This window comes from Procambarus clarkii, chromosome 1, assembly GCF_040958095.1.
Source record: "Procambarus clarkii isolate CNS0578487 chromosome 1, FALCON_Pclarkii_2.0, whole genome shotgun sequence".
Classification (NCBI taxonomy): domain Eukaryota; kingdom Metazoa; phylum Arthropoda; class Malacostraca; order Decapoda; family Cambaridae; genus Procambarus; species Procambarus clarkii.
In genome coordinates, this window is record NC_091150.1 from 18,094,716 (window position 1) to 18,114,098 (window position 19,383).

Sequence of the window (19,383 nt, forward strand, 5' to 3'; positions counted from 1 at the left end):
GCAGCAGTCTTATTCTTTGCCAGAAAAGAAGGAGACAGCTGCAAGTGAACAAAACAATCTCCACAACCAAAAGAGCAGAAACCCCTGCGCCGGAGGAGAGCATGAAGCTCTCCTACCCGACCCCTAGAGGCTAATGCCAACAAGAAAAGAGCCTTGGAGAAACAATCCCGGACCGAAGGGGCCACAACGAAATGAGAAGATGAAAGGTAAGCGAGCACTCTGTCCAAAGACCAGGACGGCTCAGGCGGCGCATGAGCAGGCCGGAGGTGAAACAAGGCACGAGACAGCTTGCGAAATGGCGCAGACGTAACATCGATACCAAAGGCAAACTGAAGCAGCTCCGCCAGCGCCTGCACAATATGAGGCGACAGTGTTAGGCATAAGATGACGGTCCTGAAACAACCAAGAGAGAAAGGACAAGATCACCCTAACAGACAACGAACTAACACGATGAAGACGCAAAAAAGAAGGACCACCAGGAACCTTCATACTGCCGCCGAGAAGCCGCCCTCAGGTTGGACACCAACAAAGAGGCCACCTGATCACCATAGAGATGATGATAGACTCGAGTCAAAAAACCCATACGCGAAGACTCGAGGAGAAGTTCGAACCAGCCATGTGACGTACCGGCCCGAAATGCTGAAAAAGGCGGAGCCGCGGGAAAACCCTCGGGTTTGGACACCGAGCAAGCAGCGTCTGAAACCAAGGCTGAGCTGGCCACCAAGGGGCCAGAAGGACAACACTCCCCTGGTAAGTCTCCAAGCGAGTCAGGACCTGGAGTAACAACCGAACCGGGGGAAAGAGGTACAGAAACCCCCACCTTGACCAGTCTAGCCGAAAGGCATTGACCCCGACGGCCTCGCGATCGGGGAAGGGTGCCGCATACACGAGAAGACGCCGCGACCAAGCCGACGCGAGAGGTCCACCTCGGGGCGCCCGAACATCTGGCAAAGCCAACGGAAGGATTCATCAGCGACCGTCCACTCCGTGGAGAGAGGAATGAAGCAAGATAGGCCGTCGGCCAAGCCGTTGGACACTCCCTGTACGTGAACCGCCAGGAGAGCCAAACCCCAAGAACCCAGCAGACGAGTCACCCGAAGAGACCAACTCCAAAGAGACAAGGACCACATCGAACCCCCGCGGTTCAGGCAATGAACCACTGGAGAGCAGTCTAAATGGAGCCAAATCGTCGATCCACAGGCAACCCGAATCCTCTGAAGAGCAAACCACACTGCCGTGAACTCCCGCACCGTGCTGTGAGCTCGACAGAAGGATGGATCCCAACGCCCCTGGCCGGCCTGGTGAGCACTGGTCACAAAGCCCCAGCCAAGAGACGACGTATCCGTGTATACATCGAGCGAGGGCTCGGGTAGGCGCCAAGCCACTGAACCCCGAAAAACCCGTGGAAGGGCAAACACCAGTGGAATAATAGGGCAGAACCCCCCACCAGGCAAAAAGAAAAACAAAACCTCGCAAGAGGACAGCGAACCCCAAGGAACAGAGCCGGCCGCTATGTCAGGAATACAAGCTGTGCAGCACCCTGCGCCCCTACCAGTGCAAACTGCCTCTTACCTGCAGGTAACAAGGGAGAACAGAACACCCAAGAGCCCAACAGGTGGCCGAAGAACCGTAAAGGTAAAACGGACCAGCAGAGGCAGATCCCAAGGAGCCTGTGGAAGGTGGCCCCAAGCCCCAAGGGCAGTACTTACAGGGCACCTAGGGAAGGCAGCCCTAGGCGCATGCAGCCCGAGTACTGAAGATAACTCTTGGCTCTCGCACACACAAAAACAAACACCACATGCGAATCACAGTGCTGTAGCGACACTGGAGCCAGAGCACACGACCTTCGCCTATAGCATCAGCCTCAAGAACTGAGGTGTGGGTAGCCGGCGTGGAGGGTCTGGGGCTCCCCCTTCCCCCTCCCGGGGAGGGGGGAGCTGCGCAGACAGCTGTACAGCGACGTGTGACGTCACACTAGTTTGCTTGTTTTCTGTTGGGGAGTTCTATCCACTAGTTCGGCTTTTGGTAGCAATTTAACCAGAATAGGGGTTTGTTTTGAGGCGCTTACCTTTCTGGGTGCCTGTTCCGGTCGATGGCAGACATAGAATGCTTCCAACCACACGGGGGTTTCTATAGGCTATTGCTCCCCTTGCCTCTCTGAGGGGGCCCGGTTCTGGCTGTGGTCCCCGTTAGGCCTAAGAACTCCATACACATGACTGACGCCAAAGTCTGACATTAGCATATCAGCCTGGGAAAGCTCCGGGGAGCCGACGGGGTTTCCCCCAGAAAAATAATTAAAAGTAAATGGGTTGAACACCAGGAGAAAAACAATATAATAATAGACAGTATGATTTTCGATCTGAACGATCCTGCGTAACAAATTTACTCGGTTTCTATGATCGCGCCACTGAGATTTTACAGGAAAGAGATGGTTGGGTTGATTGCATCTATTTGGACCTAAAAAAAAAAAGCCTTTCGACAGAGTTCCACATAAGAGGTTGTTCTGGAAATTGGAACATATTGGAGGAGTGACAGGTAGGCTTCTAACATGGATGAAAAATTTTCTGACAGAAAAATGAGGGCAGTAATCAAAGGCAATATATCGAGCTGGAGAAATGTCACCAGAGGACCACATAAGGAACATTGTGCAAGGAGCCTATGCTATACTGTACTTTCTAACTTCAGAATTGCTTTTAAATACATGGATGGAGAAATACTTAAGAAAGTGTTCACAGATTTTGTTAGACCAAAGCTGGAATATGCAGCGGTTATATGGTGCCCATATCTTAAGAAGCACATCAACAAACTAGGAAAGGTGCAAAGACATGCCACTAAGTGTCTCCCAGAACTGAAGTTCAAGAGCTACAAGGAGAGGTTAGAGCCATTAAATATGCAAAAACTAGAAGATAGAAGAAAAAGATTCGATATAATCACTACGTACAAAATAGTAACAGGAATCAATAAAAATTGATAGGGAAGAATTCCTGAGACCCGGAACTTCAAGATCAAGAGGTCATAGATTTAAACTAATGAAACAAAGCTGCCGGAGAAACATAAGAAAATTAATTTTTGTAAACAGAGTGGTAGACGGTTGAAACAAGTTAGGTGAGGTGGTGGTGGTGGAGGCCAAAACCATCAATAATTTCAAAGTGTTATATGAAAGAGTGATGGGAGGACGGGACACAAAAAGCGTAGCTCTCATCCTGTAACCACACTTAGGTAATTACTGGTATTCAAACATTGACACAACCTCCAGATTTTCCTTTGGCAAAGACAACATTGCACCAGAGTCAACGATAAACATATTACAATAACTGCATTTTGAGGGTTAAAATCATATATTGTACACACACATTATATACAGTATATTTAAATAAATAAATATTATATATATATATATATATATATATATATATATATATATATATATATATATATATATATATTTTTTTTTTTTCTTTTTTTTTTTAGGTTTCTTTTATGCTTCCATAATTTCCATTTTGATAATTTCTCCAAACTATTTTGAAATAAAAAACCAGTGTTGAATGTAATGAAACACCATTTTCTGGGAGAGACCTGGAGGCTTCCCGGAGCTATCCGAGCTGATATGGATATATTAGATTTCTGGCATCAGTCAATGTGCATGGAGTTCTAGGCCTACCAGGGACCACAAGCTAGAACCTGGCCCCTTCAGAGAGGCACGAGGAGCAATAGCCTATAGAAACTCCTATGTGGTTGGAAGCATTCTATGTCTGCCATCGACCAGGTCAGGCACCCAGGAGGGTAAGCGCACTAAAACAAACCCCAATTCTGATGAAAACATTGCTAAAAAAAGAGCCAAAAGAGTGGAAAGAACTCCCCCAAATGAAAAGAAGCAAACTAGCATGACATCACCACATTTAGACGTGCCAATATGCATCCTTGATTTCCAGGGACACCATCTAAGCACCCGGCTACAACAGAAGATGTACCTGGGACAGAGTAGTCATCCGAAAGGAGGGGCAATAAACCCACAGGTTCAGACGGGCAAGTCCAGAATGAACCTGAGGTCTGCGCAGACCCATTTTGGAACCGTAAACAGGCGGGAAACCCACCTGAGGGATGAGGTCATTTCGACCACGCCTAAGCGAACCCCCTCCGAGATTACCTGACAGAGTGCAAGAGAAGAGACCTGCCCCGCCAACCCCGATCCTCCCCCAAAGGAGGAGGAGGAGCCACCCAATGCCGCTGCAAGCCATGTGAAATGACCCAAAAGGACCACAAGTCATGGGTCCAGGCATGAGAAAACAGGGCTCGCCTCACCCCCCCCCCCCCATCACCCCGTAACCGTGGGGATGAACCATGAAAGAGCCAACGCCTCTTACGAGAACCAAGGCAGCACACAGATCGATCACCGCGCTGAATAGAAACAGACGGTTCCAACAATTGCGCCAGCACCGAATCTAGCACCACTGGCCTACCACGACGGGAGGAACCCCAAGCTCTGCCACGACCCCTCTGGGAAGGCCCCCACAAGTCCCCCAGAGAACCGACAAGTCCAACATAAGATGACAACTAGACGAAGCTGCCTGCAGATACTGCACAACCGTAGACTCTGCAAACAGGAATGGACAAAAGGGCAAAGACAACCTAAGAGCCAGGGCCCAAGTAGATTCCAAAGAAGAAGCGAGCATCTTCTTCACTGACAAGCGAGACGGGAAGCAAAAAGCAGCGAAACCACATTCCTCAGGATCGGTGCGAACAGCTTTAACAATGCAGACAACGCACGCACCGCCGAGTGCAACGCATCAGACCCAGAGGGGGGCCCCAAGCACCTCCACGTCCTCCTCAAGCCAATCCGAGGACAACTCAAGCAGGGGGAAAGAAAAACGCAAAGCCGAAGCCAACAAGCCATGCGTGCGCAAGTCCTCCGTAACCAATGCAGCCAGAAGGGAAGGAATCTGCACATGAAGCTGCACCACACTAACATCTCGCAGAAGGGCAGGGGTGAACAAGCACGCACTGAGATGCTCAAAATTGCCCCCAGGAAAACCTGCAACACTGCATGAGCTTCCTGTCATTCAAGGACCGACAGAACGCATGCCAAGCCTCCAACGAAAAGATAGGGCTGTCTGCCAATCAGGAAGACTCCGGAACCTCATAACAAACCCAGTAAAGACACAATGATCCATACATGAAAGAATTTGGATCCATTATGAAGGTGTAATCTGGGTCGCACAGGAGGTAAGCCACAATGGTCTCCAGCACCACATGGGGCGGGAAGCACGAGACCAAATTCCTCCAGAAAGATGGAACAGACGAACCCACGGGATCACGGAACCGAACCTGGGGAGGGGCAGACGCCAAATCCAATTTGTACGAGGGGCGAAAATAAGAGAACCCCACTCCTTGTAACACCAAGCCCCGCTACAAGGGCACAAAAACCCAAGCGGGGTCCAACTGAGCCCAAGGCCCCACGTCAATCCCTCCCCTGCGCTGGGAACCTCACCCCAAGTACACAGGGCCGAGCCATCCTCCAAAACCCCCACCTCTAAAGAAAAGGCAGGAGCCCCCGAAAAGGCAGGAACGAAGGGGACCCACTGGTCAGACCCAGAAGCTTCGGCTGGAGGACCAAGCACGAATGCCTCCACCACCACCCCGGAAAGGGACTATCCCGAAATTGCTCGAGTCTCAACACCAACTAAACCTTGTCCCCACTCTAAATCCCTCAGACGCTTTGGGGCTGGAAGCAATTGGGGGAAAGACCAGGACGCACAACAGAAGGGAAAGGACAAGGGGGTGCGGATGGAACCAAAGCCGAGGTGACTAACACCCCAATAGCTAAAGCGAGGCAGTTTTGGGGCATCCTGGGAAGCAACCAACCTCTCGCACTGCAGCAACTGGAACCTAGCATGCAATACCTGGTTGATACCTGGTTGATGGGATTCTGGGAGTTCTTCTACTCCCCAAGCCCGGCCCGGGGCCAGACTTGACTTGTGAGTTTGGTCCACCAGGCTGTTGCTTGGAGCGGACCGCAGGCCCACATACCCACCACAGTCCGGTTGGTCCGGCACTCCTTGAAGGAAACAATCTAGTTTCCTCTTGAAGATGTCCTTGGTTGTTCCTGTAATATTTCTGATGCTTGTTGGTAGGACACTGAACAACCATGGACCTCTGATGTTCATACAATGTTCTCTGATTGTGCCCATGGCACCTCTGCTCTTCACTGGTTCTATTCGGCATTTTCTTCCATGTCGTTCACTCCAGTACATTGTTATTTTACTGTGCAGATTTGGGACCTGTCCCTCCAGTATTTTCCATGTGTATATTATTTGGTATCTCTCTCGTGTACTTTCTAGTGAGTACATTTGGAGGGCTTTGAGACGATCCCAATAACTTAGGTGCTTTATCTCGTCTATGCGTGCCGTGTATGTTCTCTGTATTCCCTCAATTTCAGCAATCTCTCCTGCTCTGAAGGGGGGAAGTGAGTACTGAGCAGTATTCAAGACGGGACAATACAAGTGATTTGAAGAGTACAACCATTGTGATGGGATCTCTGGACTTGAAGGTTCTCGTAATCCATCCTATCATTTTTCTGGCTGACGTAATACTTGCTTGGTTATGCTCCCTAAACGTTAGGTCATTGGACATCATTATTCCCAAATCCTTGACATGCTGTTTTCCTACTATGGGCAGATTTGATTGCGTTTTGTACCCTGTATTATGTTTAAGATCCTCATTTTTGCCGTATCTGAGTACCTGGAATTTATCACCGTTAAACATCATGTTATTTTCTGCTGCCCAATTGAAAACTTTGTTAATATCTGTTTGTAGTTTATCAATGTCTTCAGCAGAAGTAATTTTCATGCTGATTTTAGTATCATCTGCAAAGGATGACATGAAGCTGTGACTTGTATTTTTGTCTATATCTGACATGAGAATAAGGAACAGCAGTGGTGCAAGGATTGTACTTTGAGGTACAGAGCTTTTAACTGCGCTCGGACTCGATTTTACTTGATTGACTGTTACTCTTTGTGTTCTGTTCGACAGAAAATTGAGTATCCAACGTCCTACTTTACCAGTTATACCCATTGACCTCATTTTGTGTGCAATCACTCTATGGTCACATTTGTCGAATGCCTTTGCAAAATCTGTGTATACGACATCTGCATTATGTTTTTCCTCTTATGCCTTAGTGATTTTGTCATAGTGGTCAAGGAGCTGTGAGAGGCATGATCTTCCTGCTCTAAATCCATGTTGGCCTGGATTGTGGAGGTCATTGGTTTCCATGAATCTAGTGACCTGACTCCTGATCACTCGTTCAAACACTTTTATTATGTGGGACGTTAGTGCAACTGGTCTATAATTCTTTGCCAATGCTTTGCTACCACCCTTGTGTAGAGGGGCAATGTCTGCTGCTTTAAGCACATCTGGTATCTCCCCTCTGTCCAAACTCTTCCTCCACACTATACTGAGTGCCTGTGCTACTGGCACTTTGCATTTGTTTATAAATATTGAATTCCATGAGTCTGGACCCGGGGCTGAGTGCATGGGCATATTGTCAATTTCCCTTTCAAAATCTGCCACGCTCGTGTTGATATCAGTTATATTTACAGGTGTTTGAGTATCATTCATAAAGAAATTGTCCGAATCTTCCACTTTCATCCTGAGTATCAGAGTGCTACATCCCAAATTCGACCCTTGAGCCATATTTTGGAGCCAAATTCTAACTTTCTGCACGAATTCGCAGTTTGAAAGTACGACTTTTTATACCAAAAATATGCCAGTCATCCTCAGTGTATGAACCTTCACTAATACGAATAGATCCAATACTGGGAGTGGTTTTCGCTTTTGATTTAGCATATGTGAAGAAATATTTTGGGTTTTTCTTTATTTCTTGAATTGCTTTCTGTTCTAGTTGCCTTTCTTCAGTCTGATAGGAATGCTTCAGTCTCTGTTCAATTTCTTCAATCTCCCTGTTTAAATTATTTCTTCTCTGTATGGAGAGTCGTGTCTGCTTAAGCATTTCCGTTAATTTCTTCCTCCTTTTGTAATGTCATCTGCGTTCTTTTTCTACATTGGACCTCTTTCTGGCTTTCCTCAAAGGAACATGTTTCAGACAGACTTCATATGCTTCAGAAGTCAGTTTTTCTATTCCCTGTGTAGGATTTTTATTTCTTAGAACATTGAACATTCTTCAGCAATGCTGAAGCTATCTGCACCCACATATGATCATCAGTACACTGGGTGAACTGGAGTACGTATAGCAACAAAACTCGCACAACTCCAGATCGAAAGTGTCACCGACCCTACAGACAGCATGGCAGAGACACAACCAATGATTGTCACCCTGAGACAAAGGGACAGAGCAACCTTTCGACTTTAACGAAGCGAGAGGGGACCCAGGGGTCGCATCCATTGGACAACAGAGTCCCTGCAGGGTTTCCCAGGGCCCTTAGTCATGGTATTCCGCTAAGGGTAACACAGGCAGGGTACTGCTAGCCGGCGCCCAAAACTACGAAGCAAACTCCTAAAGTTGAACCCCCGGGATGTGTACACTCGCAGGGACCTAGGGGAGGACCACCAAGTAACAATAGGGTATAACCAATCAAGTGGCAGAACCCCCCCCCCCCCCTCCCACCAGGCAGTGAAACAAAAAACAAACACGCAAGAGGACAATGTACCCAGGCGGAACAGAGCCGGGTGCTATGTGAGGCGATAACTAGCAGCACAGTACCATGCAACCATACCAGTGATGAAAACTACACCTACACAGAGACAGGGAAACACAGAAACCCCAGCTGACTCCAAGGGCGGTCAATTACCGAGCAGCAAAAGACACAGCGGAGGTAAATCCCAAAGTGACTTGTAGAAGGTGGCCCCAAGCCACAAGGGCAGTACTTACAGGGCACCTAGGGAAGGAAACCCTAGACGCATGTAGCCCGAGTACTGAAGAAATTATTCCTGGCTCGCACATCAACTGTAGAGACAGCACCACACCACATGGCTCAGAACTGAAACAATTGCTGAAGCCAGAGACACACGACCTTGCCAGTGTCACATCAGCCAAGAACTAAGGAGTGGGTAGCCAGCGTGAAGGTCTGGGGATCCCCCCTTCACCCTCCCAGGGATGGAGGGGGGGGGGGGGGTACGCAGACAGCGGCGCGGCAACATGGTGACGTCATGCTAGTTTGCTTGTTTTTATTTGGAGAGTTCTGTCCACTCGTTCAGCTCTTTTTAGCAATGTTTTCACCAGAATAGGGGTTTGCTTTGGGGCGCCTACCTTTCTGGGTGCCTGACCCGGTCAATGGTAGACACAGAATGCTGCCAACCACATGGGGGTTTCTATAGGCTATTGCTACTCGTGCCTCTCTGAGGGGGCCAGGTTCTGGCTACCTGGTTGATGGGGTTCTGGGAGTTCTTCTACTCCCCAAGCCCAGCCTGAGGCCAAGCTTGACTTGTGAGAGTTTGGTCCACCAGGCTGTGGCTTGGAGCGGCCCGCAGGCCCACATACCCACCACAGCCCGGCTGGTCCGGCACTCCTTCAAGAAAACTATATAGTTTTCTCTTGAAGATGTCCACAGTTAGATGTTGAGGTGTTCAAGATGTTCCGGCAATATTTCTTATGCTCGCTGGGAGGGTGTTGAACAACCGTGGACCTCTAATGTTTATACAGTGTTTTCTGATTGTGCCTATGGCACCTCTGCTTTTCATTGGTTCTATTCTGCATTTTCTTCCATATCGTTCACTCCAGTATGTTGTTATTTTACTGTGTAGATTAGGGACCTGGCCCTCCAGTATTTTCCATGTGTATATTATTTGATATCTCTCTCGTCGTCTTTCTAGCGAGTACATTAGGAGGGCTTTGAGACGATCCCAATAATTTAGGTGCTTTATCGCATCTTTGTATGCTGTATATGTTCTCTGTACTCCCTCTATTTCTGAAATCTCTCCTCGTGCTCGTGATCCCAGGTAGGCATAGAACAACATGCACATTGACTGATGCCAGAAATCTAATATATCCATATCAGCCTGGATAGCTCTGGGGAGCCGACAGAGCTCCCCCCAGAAAAGCTCTTTGTCCTCCATTGTACTTCCTATGCCATTCTTATCTCATTCTTCTACTGAATCTCCTTCAGTTCTCGGAGAATAATACAACGATCCAGGTCATCATCGGGAAATCTGAGTTATACACCTGTGGATAAAGCTAACTGGGGAAATCTCTTAGGGGAATACTTAATGTAAAGTATTATCTATAAATTATACAAGACCTTGCATATAAATACAGTACTCACATTATTCTATTTTTAACCAAGTTGTTTAAGTAAATAGAGCAGAAGGTATACTGAAAGCATCTGTAACACCAGCTAAAATAAAAGCCAAAATTAAATTTACATTTGTCAGGTAAATATCACCTTCAAAAATTTTGCAATTTCCTCATGACATCATATTCTGAATTTTGTTAAATCTTGAAATTCCCACTTAAGTTCCTATTAAGCTTTCCAAACAACTTTATTAAATAAGACATACATGAAGTTAAAGTTTACTTCAGTTCCCACAGAAATGTAATAGTCTGTCATTCAAAACATGAACAAACATTCTTAATAGTTCATTGTAACCGACAAACATTAAAGGCTCTCTACACATACCATCTCTGCTTGCTTGCTTTCACCAAAGCTGCAGATATTATCAATTCCTACTTTTTTTTTTAATACGTGGGGGGGAAAAGCAAAATTTTATCAAACGCAATAGCTACTTTTAGACAATAATCTTATAAGCAAATTATGCGCTGCATCTGTATAGCCCACATGTATGAAATCAGCGCACAGGTTAACTGTGTACATGTACATACCCCCCCAGCCCGGGCTGCGAGCTGGACTACTGCTGGGCGTAGTGATAAGTGCTAGAACAAACAAAAACCAATTAGCTTCCTTCTTGCGTTAACACAAATCTCTCTCTCTCACCTCGTACTGGGACATATGCTACTTGTATTGAGAATGCTTTGCACTCCAAAATATTCTTACGTTATCAGTAATACTGTAAATTGAACCATTAGCATGACTCATTGATTGCATTTAAGTATAATTAGCTATCACAGGTTTTCTTTTCTTCAACAATCAGAACCAATTTTGAATTGTTAGGTAAATTTGAGATTTTTAGTATTATTTATTTATATATATATATACATGAGTTTTTACACTCTTGTAAAGCCACTAGCACCCATAGTGTTTCAGGCAGGTCCTTAATCTAATTTTCCCCGGAATACGACCCACCAAATCATTAAACAACCAGGCACCCATTCACTGCTGGGTGAACAGAGGCTACAGTTAAGAATTGGCACCCAGTCAATCCTCCCTGGCCAGGATACAAACCCATGCCAAATCGCTCGCAAAGCGCTGGTCGAGTGTTTTATCACTAAACCACGAGGACAGCTAAGTATCTTTTAATTTGGTCCTTATAGAGTAAAGCTGATGATTGTGATTGTATAAGGCAACTTCAAATGCAAGTCGGATCAGGCATACTGCTATGCACAATGAAACCACAACAATGTGACGTATCTGAGAAAATATTGAGGCTGTACAATGGGATCAAACCAACGTCCGTGAACTCTGCAGGTAGGAAGGAAGGAATTATCAAGGAAGAGCGCCAAACCATTACGACAATATAGCACTTGGAAGGGGTCAGGATAAGGATTAGGGATGGGATAGGGGGGGGGGGGGGAGGGAGGGGAAAGAAGGAATGGTGGCCAATCACTTGGACGTTCAGGGACTGAATGCTGACTTGCATGAAGCGAGACCGTCACTCTACTGTCCAGCCCAAGTGGTTGGACAACTCTCCAGGTAATGTGTGTTGGGGAAGTCCAGGGATGTGGGTTTGACCCCATTATACAATCTAAATATTTTCTCACATCTCAGTATGTCAGGCAGTCAGGTGCATGAATAATTCCCTTATCACAAATGTTCGACAAATATCATTGGCACAACAAAATCATCGCTCAAACCGAACTATCAAATCAGTGTAAAGACTTAAACATTCTATCTCAAATAACCCACACATGAAATGAATCGTGTTGGGTTGAATTGAGTGTTTCAGTCATGTTCGTGTGATTTATTCTCTGCAGTCTATCACAATCTGTTGCAGAGATCATGACCGCTGGTCTCTGCGTGTGCCGGCTAGGACACGAGACAGCAATGATCACTCATGCAGCTGCACAAGTCATAAATGGCTGACCAACAGAGAGCTGGTGAGAGCAGACAGTACCATAGATGTATGGGATCATTGAATTATGCCAAGTTTGGTTCTTGAATGAAAGGGACCATTGATCTAGCATAAAGTCAGCTATATGAAGCAATAAGAAATGTATGAATGAGTATGCCATTCCAAACACTGAAAAAGTGATATAACATTTACACGGTCTAATAGTGATCATACACCCATTGCAAGTAACAGATAACCCCCAAACCATACGGAAGAACCATGCAAAATTTTAATGACAATTTCTACAGAATCAAATACATTATCATTTGTTTAAAAAATAAAATGAGTTTTCTGCTCAGCAAAGTAAAACAAGTTTGGATTTAAATGTTGCTTAATACAGCCATTACTTTTCCAATTAATTCAGACATAAGTGCAATTCATGCAGAAGAGACAGCAGACAACACACACACAAGAACACGTTTAATAACCCTATCATCTCGCTGTAAGAAGACAGGAAGAGAAATACCGATATATCGCACTTGTACGGTACAGTAATTACCACTTCGTTACAAAATTATCCTTATAAATCTTGGTTCTTATTTGTTATAGTCATGCACCCTAACTGACCTTGCATATCCTTGACAAGAAGTTCCTTACTCAGCACTACTATTTTCTCCACTCATAAATATTATTCATAATGTATTTACAATAATTAAAGAGACAGACATAACCTTCACTGAGAGTTCATATGATTATTCAAATGGCCAATCACTGAGAATTTGGCTTTGTCTTAGAAACAAAAACAAATTGGTAATTTCACAGGAAGATCAATACATTAACAAAACATACACTAGTCAAATATTTACTATTTTAACTTACATTATTTATATCTGTCATACAGTAAAACAGAGCAGAAAAATTAGATCATTAAATTATTTGTCTTTTGAGGATTTGTTAAATACACAGCAAAGTTGCCAGAAACATTGTTGGGGGGGGGGGGTTACACGGTGGTTTCCTGAAGCAGTCTCGATGACATTACTCCATACTAAAAGGTCACATCAGTCACAGAAGTTGTGTTTGGCCTACCAGAAACCACAGCTGCAACCTGGCCCCCCACCTTTCCTCACCCAGGTGCAGGGAGCCAGGGAATTATCTGGGAAAAACACCAAGCCATTATGACTATATAGCCCTTGGAAGGAATCAGGATAAGGATTTGGGATGGGACAGGAGGGAAGGAATGGTGTCCAACCACTTTGACTGTCGGGGAGTGAACACCGACATGCATGAAGCGAGATTATCGCTCCACGATCAAGCCCAAGTGGCTGGAAATGAGCGACAGTTTGTCACCTCATCAAGAAAGCCTCCAGAAAGTCAGCGAAGCTTTACTGACAACTGGAGGGTTCACAGAAAATGAAGCCTCAAAACACCCAAACAACTATGCAAATGATTCACACAGAACAAGCAATGCACTCAACCTAATTCAAAACTCATTTGTACCAATCACCACCCCAAGGCGGCCTGGACCCAGCCCGCACCCGGCTCCCCTGACCAATAAGTTCTGCTGCTGGTATGTGGACGGTTCTACTGGTAGTGCTTCAGTCTGTCAGTTGTGGACAAGCTCTGCTGTTTCAAGCCCAGTGCCACCCATCATTGGACTATTGATCCTCTTGTGGGAGCCATTTGCTTCTTCGTGTGTTCCTTTTTTCAGTGTTAGCCTCATGTGTGTGTGTGCTCTGTCCAAATTTTTATGCAGGATTGATTCTTGTTGCATTCTAGACTGCATGCACTCAGGGTTTTCTTCCCTGGATGCCTACTAACACTGCATTTACATAGCCAGAGTCATTGCTGGTGTGTTCAGGAATTCACCTGAGACCAGGCTGCTGGGGTGGAGAGCCCCACCATGTGCTATTCACGAATCTTTGATTCTTCTGCTTGGGTCCTTGGTTGAGGCATTGTTTTGGATTAGGGTGCAGGGGTACAACTGTGTGCTCGTTTGTATGTGTTTTGCAGTCACCATTTATAGCCTGGTTGTTTTGGCGGCTTGATGAATGTTCTTCCGGTGAACAGTCCCAGACTGGGGTTTCTGCTCGCTTAGTTGCCTTCAGACTCTGGTAATTCCTTTGCAGGTCTCTGGTATCGTCCATTATAGATCAGCCCATTGAGCCCTCACTCATCATGTGAGAGCTTGAAGTTCATAATTTTTGCTACTTAACAATGATCATTCTGTCTGTCTCCACCATGCTGTCTGTTGAGTCAGTAACACATATGACCCTGAGCCCTGTGAGATGTGTTCTCACTGGACCTCTGCCCTTACTGATCAGCTTCGTGTTTGGAAACTTTTCAGGCAGATGCAGCTTTGCAAGCTAGGTTTGCTCGGGTTAGTGTTCACAGCACATTGATCACCTGCATGACCTAAAGTTGGCCTCTATGGTGTTTTGGGACTCAGAATTGGCTGTTGGTGAATTCCACCTGGTCTAAGTTTGTGCCTCCTCTTCCTTTCCCAGTGGGTATGGTATGCCTCACTTCTGGTCTTTCCTGTCCCCGTACCCCTGGTTCCAATTCCGAAACATCCGAGGGTCATTTCAGAGTTGGGTCAGGGTTTAGCTCGGAGTACAGCTCAGCCTTATCTGGGGGTGGTCCCATCCTCTTTGACAGCAGAAACAGTTAACCTTCTAGTTCCAGGGTTTCTGGGTATTTACCATCACAACTACCCTTACAGCTCTAAACCTTCTCCTTGGGAGGACGCCTTTCTGTTGCAGATGTTAGGCAAGGAATTTGACTTTTCCCCAAAGCCTTCATGGCAGGCTTTCAGGGTTGAGTGGGAGCTCAAAGAGGGCCCGTAAGTGCCCTTCAACCTTTTGTGGACTTTGGTCTCCTATGTGGACAGTCGTTTGCTTCAGGGGGAGAATTTCTCTTATCCTCCTTTTATGTACGAGTATGATCACTTTGCTGCTTACTCTCCAGTTCAATCTTGGGGGTCTTGTTCAATGCCTCAGTCATCATATTTCTGGAGTTTTCCATCTTCCCACATTATACCTTCTGTACTTTGAGTAGATTTGTTTTGGTATCCACACACTTGATTGGCAGAAGGCGAATTCCATCTTTCAGGTACCTGTACCTGGATTGTACCTGGATGGGGTTTTGAGAGTTATTTTACAACAGCCATGTAAGAGTTGTTTTACTCATGACTTGTAAGAGTGTGTTTTTAGGAGATGGTTCTTTTGTTCCACGTGGGAAATGCCTGTTTGCTTCTGAGGTCACCAAGACTAAGGGTATGTTCAGTGCCATGTGCAGCTGCCTTCGCTGTCCAGGACCCTTATTGCCAAGTACCACATGGCTTGCATGTTTGGCTCCTTATATAGAGGCCCTCTGAGCAACTCTGAGGACATTGCTCAGTCCCCGTGGCAAAGTCCCATTGCACAGTCCCTATGGCAAAATGGTAACACACTCGCCTGACGTTTCGCAAGCGCTTTGGCCTGGGAGGATTTACTTGGTGTCAATCCTTAACTGTAGCCTCTGTTCACCCAGCAGTGAATGGATACCTGGTTGTTAAACAATTTGGCAGGTCATATTCCAGGGAAAATTAGGATTAAGGACTTGCCCAAAACGCTATACTGTACATGCTAGTGGTTGTACAAGAATGTAAGAACTTGTAAATATATAAATAAAACAAATAAGACATAGCATCACTTAATTCCATTCTGGGTGTGGAGGCCTCGAGGCCTGCAGTTGCAGCCTTGGTGGCCTTGCTGAAAATGCATGTCCCTCTCCTTCAGGAAGTGGTGATGGTGATTTATTCGGCTCCTTCACATGTCAACAGGCTATGTTAGTACATTCATCAGATTTGGCTCCTCTCTTACCCTTTTGTCCATCTCCCCCATGTCACCTTTCCTCTTTCCCAAGGCTGTCATTGCACAGGTTTTGTCCGAGGCAGCTTGCTCTTGCTACCCCATTAATCATTTGTTGCTTCTTGGGGTCGTGCCCCAACATAGAGGCAGTCTGGTAGGGAGGGGATCTTACCTGCTGTTGGTCAAGGTAGGTCCTTGGGTGGGTCTGATTCTCAGGCTGTTGCATTTCCTCATGTGAGGTTCTTCCCTGTTTGCTATCACAACTACGCATTGTGGAAGGATGGTTCCACTTTTGGCTTATGATGTCCCTTTGACATCACCATGAGGAGGGGTCTAGCTCATTTTACCAGTTCCTGGTTCCACAATTTTTTTTTTTAAGTTTGTTTCCCCTAAGCCACCTCTCATTATCAAGTCGTGTGTGTCACACACATACGACTTGATAATGGTTCAGGGTGGACCGAAATGTTGTCATTTCTCCACCGTCTGATACGTGAATGCCTCAGTGGTCAACCCTGGTTCTTTGGTCCCCTGTTCTAAGGCTCACATTTCTAGGTCATCCGCCATGTCATTAAATCTAGCCACCCTGCCGTCTACTCTTGGGCCCATGATATTTGCAAATAAAAGGTTTAGGCCACAATCTTCAGCATGTCCTTGGCTGGTATTTGTGTCTCATGGGTTTTGGAATTCTAACAGGGTACTGGTGGCCCGGTATTTAGGCAATGGTTCTGGTCCCAGTCAGTAGTGTGTTGTTTTGGGCCATGCCCTTCCAACCTGTCCTCCTACAAAGAACGTCACTTTTCCCTCGTTCTCTGTGGTTAGCTTTAGGGAGCCACCAGCAGCCTACTCTAGAAGCCAGGAGCTGAATGTTATGAAATGCCTCTTTCTGGTAGAGTCCTGTGGCTCCCTGATTCCCACCCTTCCCTCCAAGTTCATTGGTGCGTCGGTGTGCTATTCATCAACTACAGAACTTTGTGGTCAATGGAGCTGGCTGCAGGCTGGGGCTGGCCCACCTGGTTGCTGGTGATAGCTACTAATGAGTAGCTGAGGATAACAAGCCAGTTATAGTGTATCCCATGTTCTGGGTGAATCATTTGTTGTGTTTGTTGTTTGAAGTTTTGCTTTCTGTTAAATTTGTCTGTAAATTTATTTTTAAATTTTTAAATTTCTCAAATTGTCTGTAAATCTTCACTGACTTCCTGGGATTCTTACTCAGTGGGGTGGCAAATTGTCACTTGCTCCCTGCACCTCTGAGGGGATGGTCCAGGTTTGGGCTCTGGTCCCTGGTAGGCCAAATACACCTTGCATGACTGACGTGACCTTTCAGTATGGAATAATCTTGGCAAGACAGCTTTAGGGAGTCACCGAGGCTACCTACCAGAAAGAGGTAGATCATTACACTCAACACTGGATTTTGTTGTAGTCTCATGTGCTGAGTAAAAGGCATAGATAAGAAGGCCTTGGTAATGTCAGATCACGCAACATCAACACACACAAAATACATATTAACAAAAAATAATTACCCTTATCCTTTTTTCTCTTCTTGCAGTCGAAGTCTAGTCTCCTACCCTGGAGCTTCTTGCGGTGATGCTGTGAATGGCAAGCAAAACATTTTGGTTACATACACATACCATCAAAAAATGGACCATCATCAACAAAACGAAGAAAACAATATTTTGATTGCATTCAAGAGGCCAAAACACAGGAGGTAATCATATGATTTTCACGTATAGATATCTGCCACATACTTCATTACATAAGTATCTGGGTCACAGAGGCCTTCTGCATGGTGACTCAGTTCATCACAGCATAACAATGTATCTATGTGAATCTTGCAGCTGTGCAGTATTAAAAATACAGTATAACATTATAAAAAAAATTATTTGAAAACTATAATACATTATGCCTTTTACAGTCACAATAAGGAAGTCAGTTATATACTGGTACTGTAGTTACTTTTGTGTACCTTAGACTTTTAATGAAACTTTTGTAGACAAACTTAGATTCAACATTCTCGGGTCTAATTAAAACAAAAGAGTACTGTATGGTATTCTTGAATGAGTGCAGTGGAAATGGTCTTACCTGGACCTCCTTTATATCTTTTGATGCCAACTGATGAAGCGGCTCCAACACATTCATCTTCATGTTGTCGTCCAAGTTGTATTTAATGTCCGCAATCTGTTTCATACTCTCGCCAGTCTCCACCAGCGCTGCCGCTGTTAATGATCAAATAACTATAATTAGTTACTGCATTAGTGGCAAATAGAGCTACATTAATTGCCAGGTACAGAAAATATAACTAATACAGTAACTTAAATGCTATATTTTCTCTATTTACATGCTGAATACAGGCTTAATTTCACGTATTTAAGTTTAATTGCATGGGAAGACGAGCAGAAATATTTTCTTACCTTCAGAGAATACTTTAACTCATGCAAGAAAAGACCCCTTGCACACCTCATGTTAATTGTTACCAACTTGTTTCCCCCAGTACATGTTTAGCTAGCTGCTCTACAACCAGCCTCCCAATGAGTGAACAAAAGAAAGCAGTGATGGATCTGTACACATTCATCCCTTCACACAGCTCAACAACTGGATTGTTCTCACCTGTGAGGTGAACAGGTGAGTGGAACCGAATTCGTGGAAAAAATGACCATCACCCGAGACAAGCAAAACTGTTTGTGTGTTAAGCTGGGCCTGGATGAACAACAGATCTTGACTCATTCACAAAAGTATTTACCCAAATTTACCGGAGGGGCCACTAATACTAGTAGCGTCAACGAGGACAAGAAGCTGGCTTCTTGTCAAAGGTACCCCCATTTGCCTGGATGATCTTTTCTATCTGTATTTTAAAACCCAGCAGAGTTTTGGCATTTATGGCTTCGGTGGGAAGGTGGTTCCACTGGTTTACAACCCTATGGGTGAAAAAGCATCTCCTGTTTTCTGTCCTACATTGTGGCTTATTGAGCTTGAACCCGTTGCTTCTCGTTTGTGTTACATCTGACCTTTTGAAGAAAGTGTCCGGATCAACATCCTCCAAGTTGTTTAGTATTTTGAAAGTTTCAATGAGATCTGCCCTGTCATGCCTGGTTTGCAGGTTTGTTAGCCCTGTGGCCCTCAACCGTTCCTGATACGAGAGATGACTTAGCTCTGGTATGATTTTTGTTGCCCGGTGTTGCACCTTCTCCAGAGCAGCTCTCTTTCTGGAGATGAGGTCTCCATGCCTGGATGCACCAGATACTTATACAGTTGAATGACTATTTTCTTTTCCTTGAGGGTAAAGGTACGCTTGATTATTCCCAGGGTTTGGTTCGCTTATTTTACTACTGCTCCCACTTGTTGTGCAACGTTTAGTGAATGA

The 19,383-nt window shown here is 45.4% G+C and overlaps 1 protein-coding gene across 6 annotated transcripts in view; it reads right to left on the reverse strand.

Annotated features, from left to right (window-relative positions):
• The window catches only part of EndoA (SH3 domain containing GRB2 like, endophilin-A), a 181,463-nt gene that overhangs the window by 119,338 nt on the left and 42,742 nt on the right, over positions 1-19,383 (reverse strand). For 5 of the 6 annotated variants that reach the window (XM_045733503.2, XM_069318296.1, XM_069321203.1 and 2 more), the window contains exons 3-5: positions 18,105-18,238; positions 17,546-17,612; positions 10,832-10,882 (exon numbers count right to left, since the gene is read on the reverse strand). In XM_045733503.2, coding sequence (XP_045589459.2) covers positions 10,832-10,882; positions 17,546-17,612; positions 18,105-18,238 — 252 coding nt within the window. The remainder of the gene's footprint in view (positions 1-10,831; positions 10,883-17,545; positions 17,613-18,104; positions 18,239-19,383) is intronic. The other variant, XM_069313639.1, reaches the window with a different exon arrangement.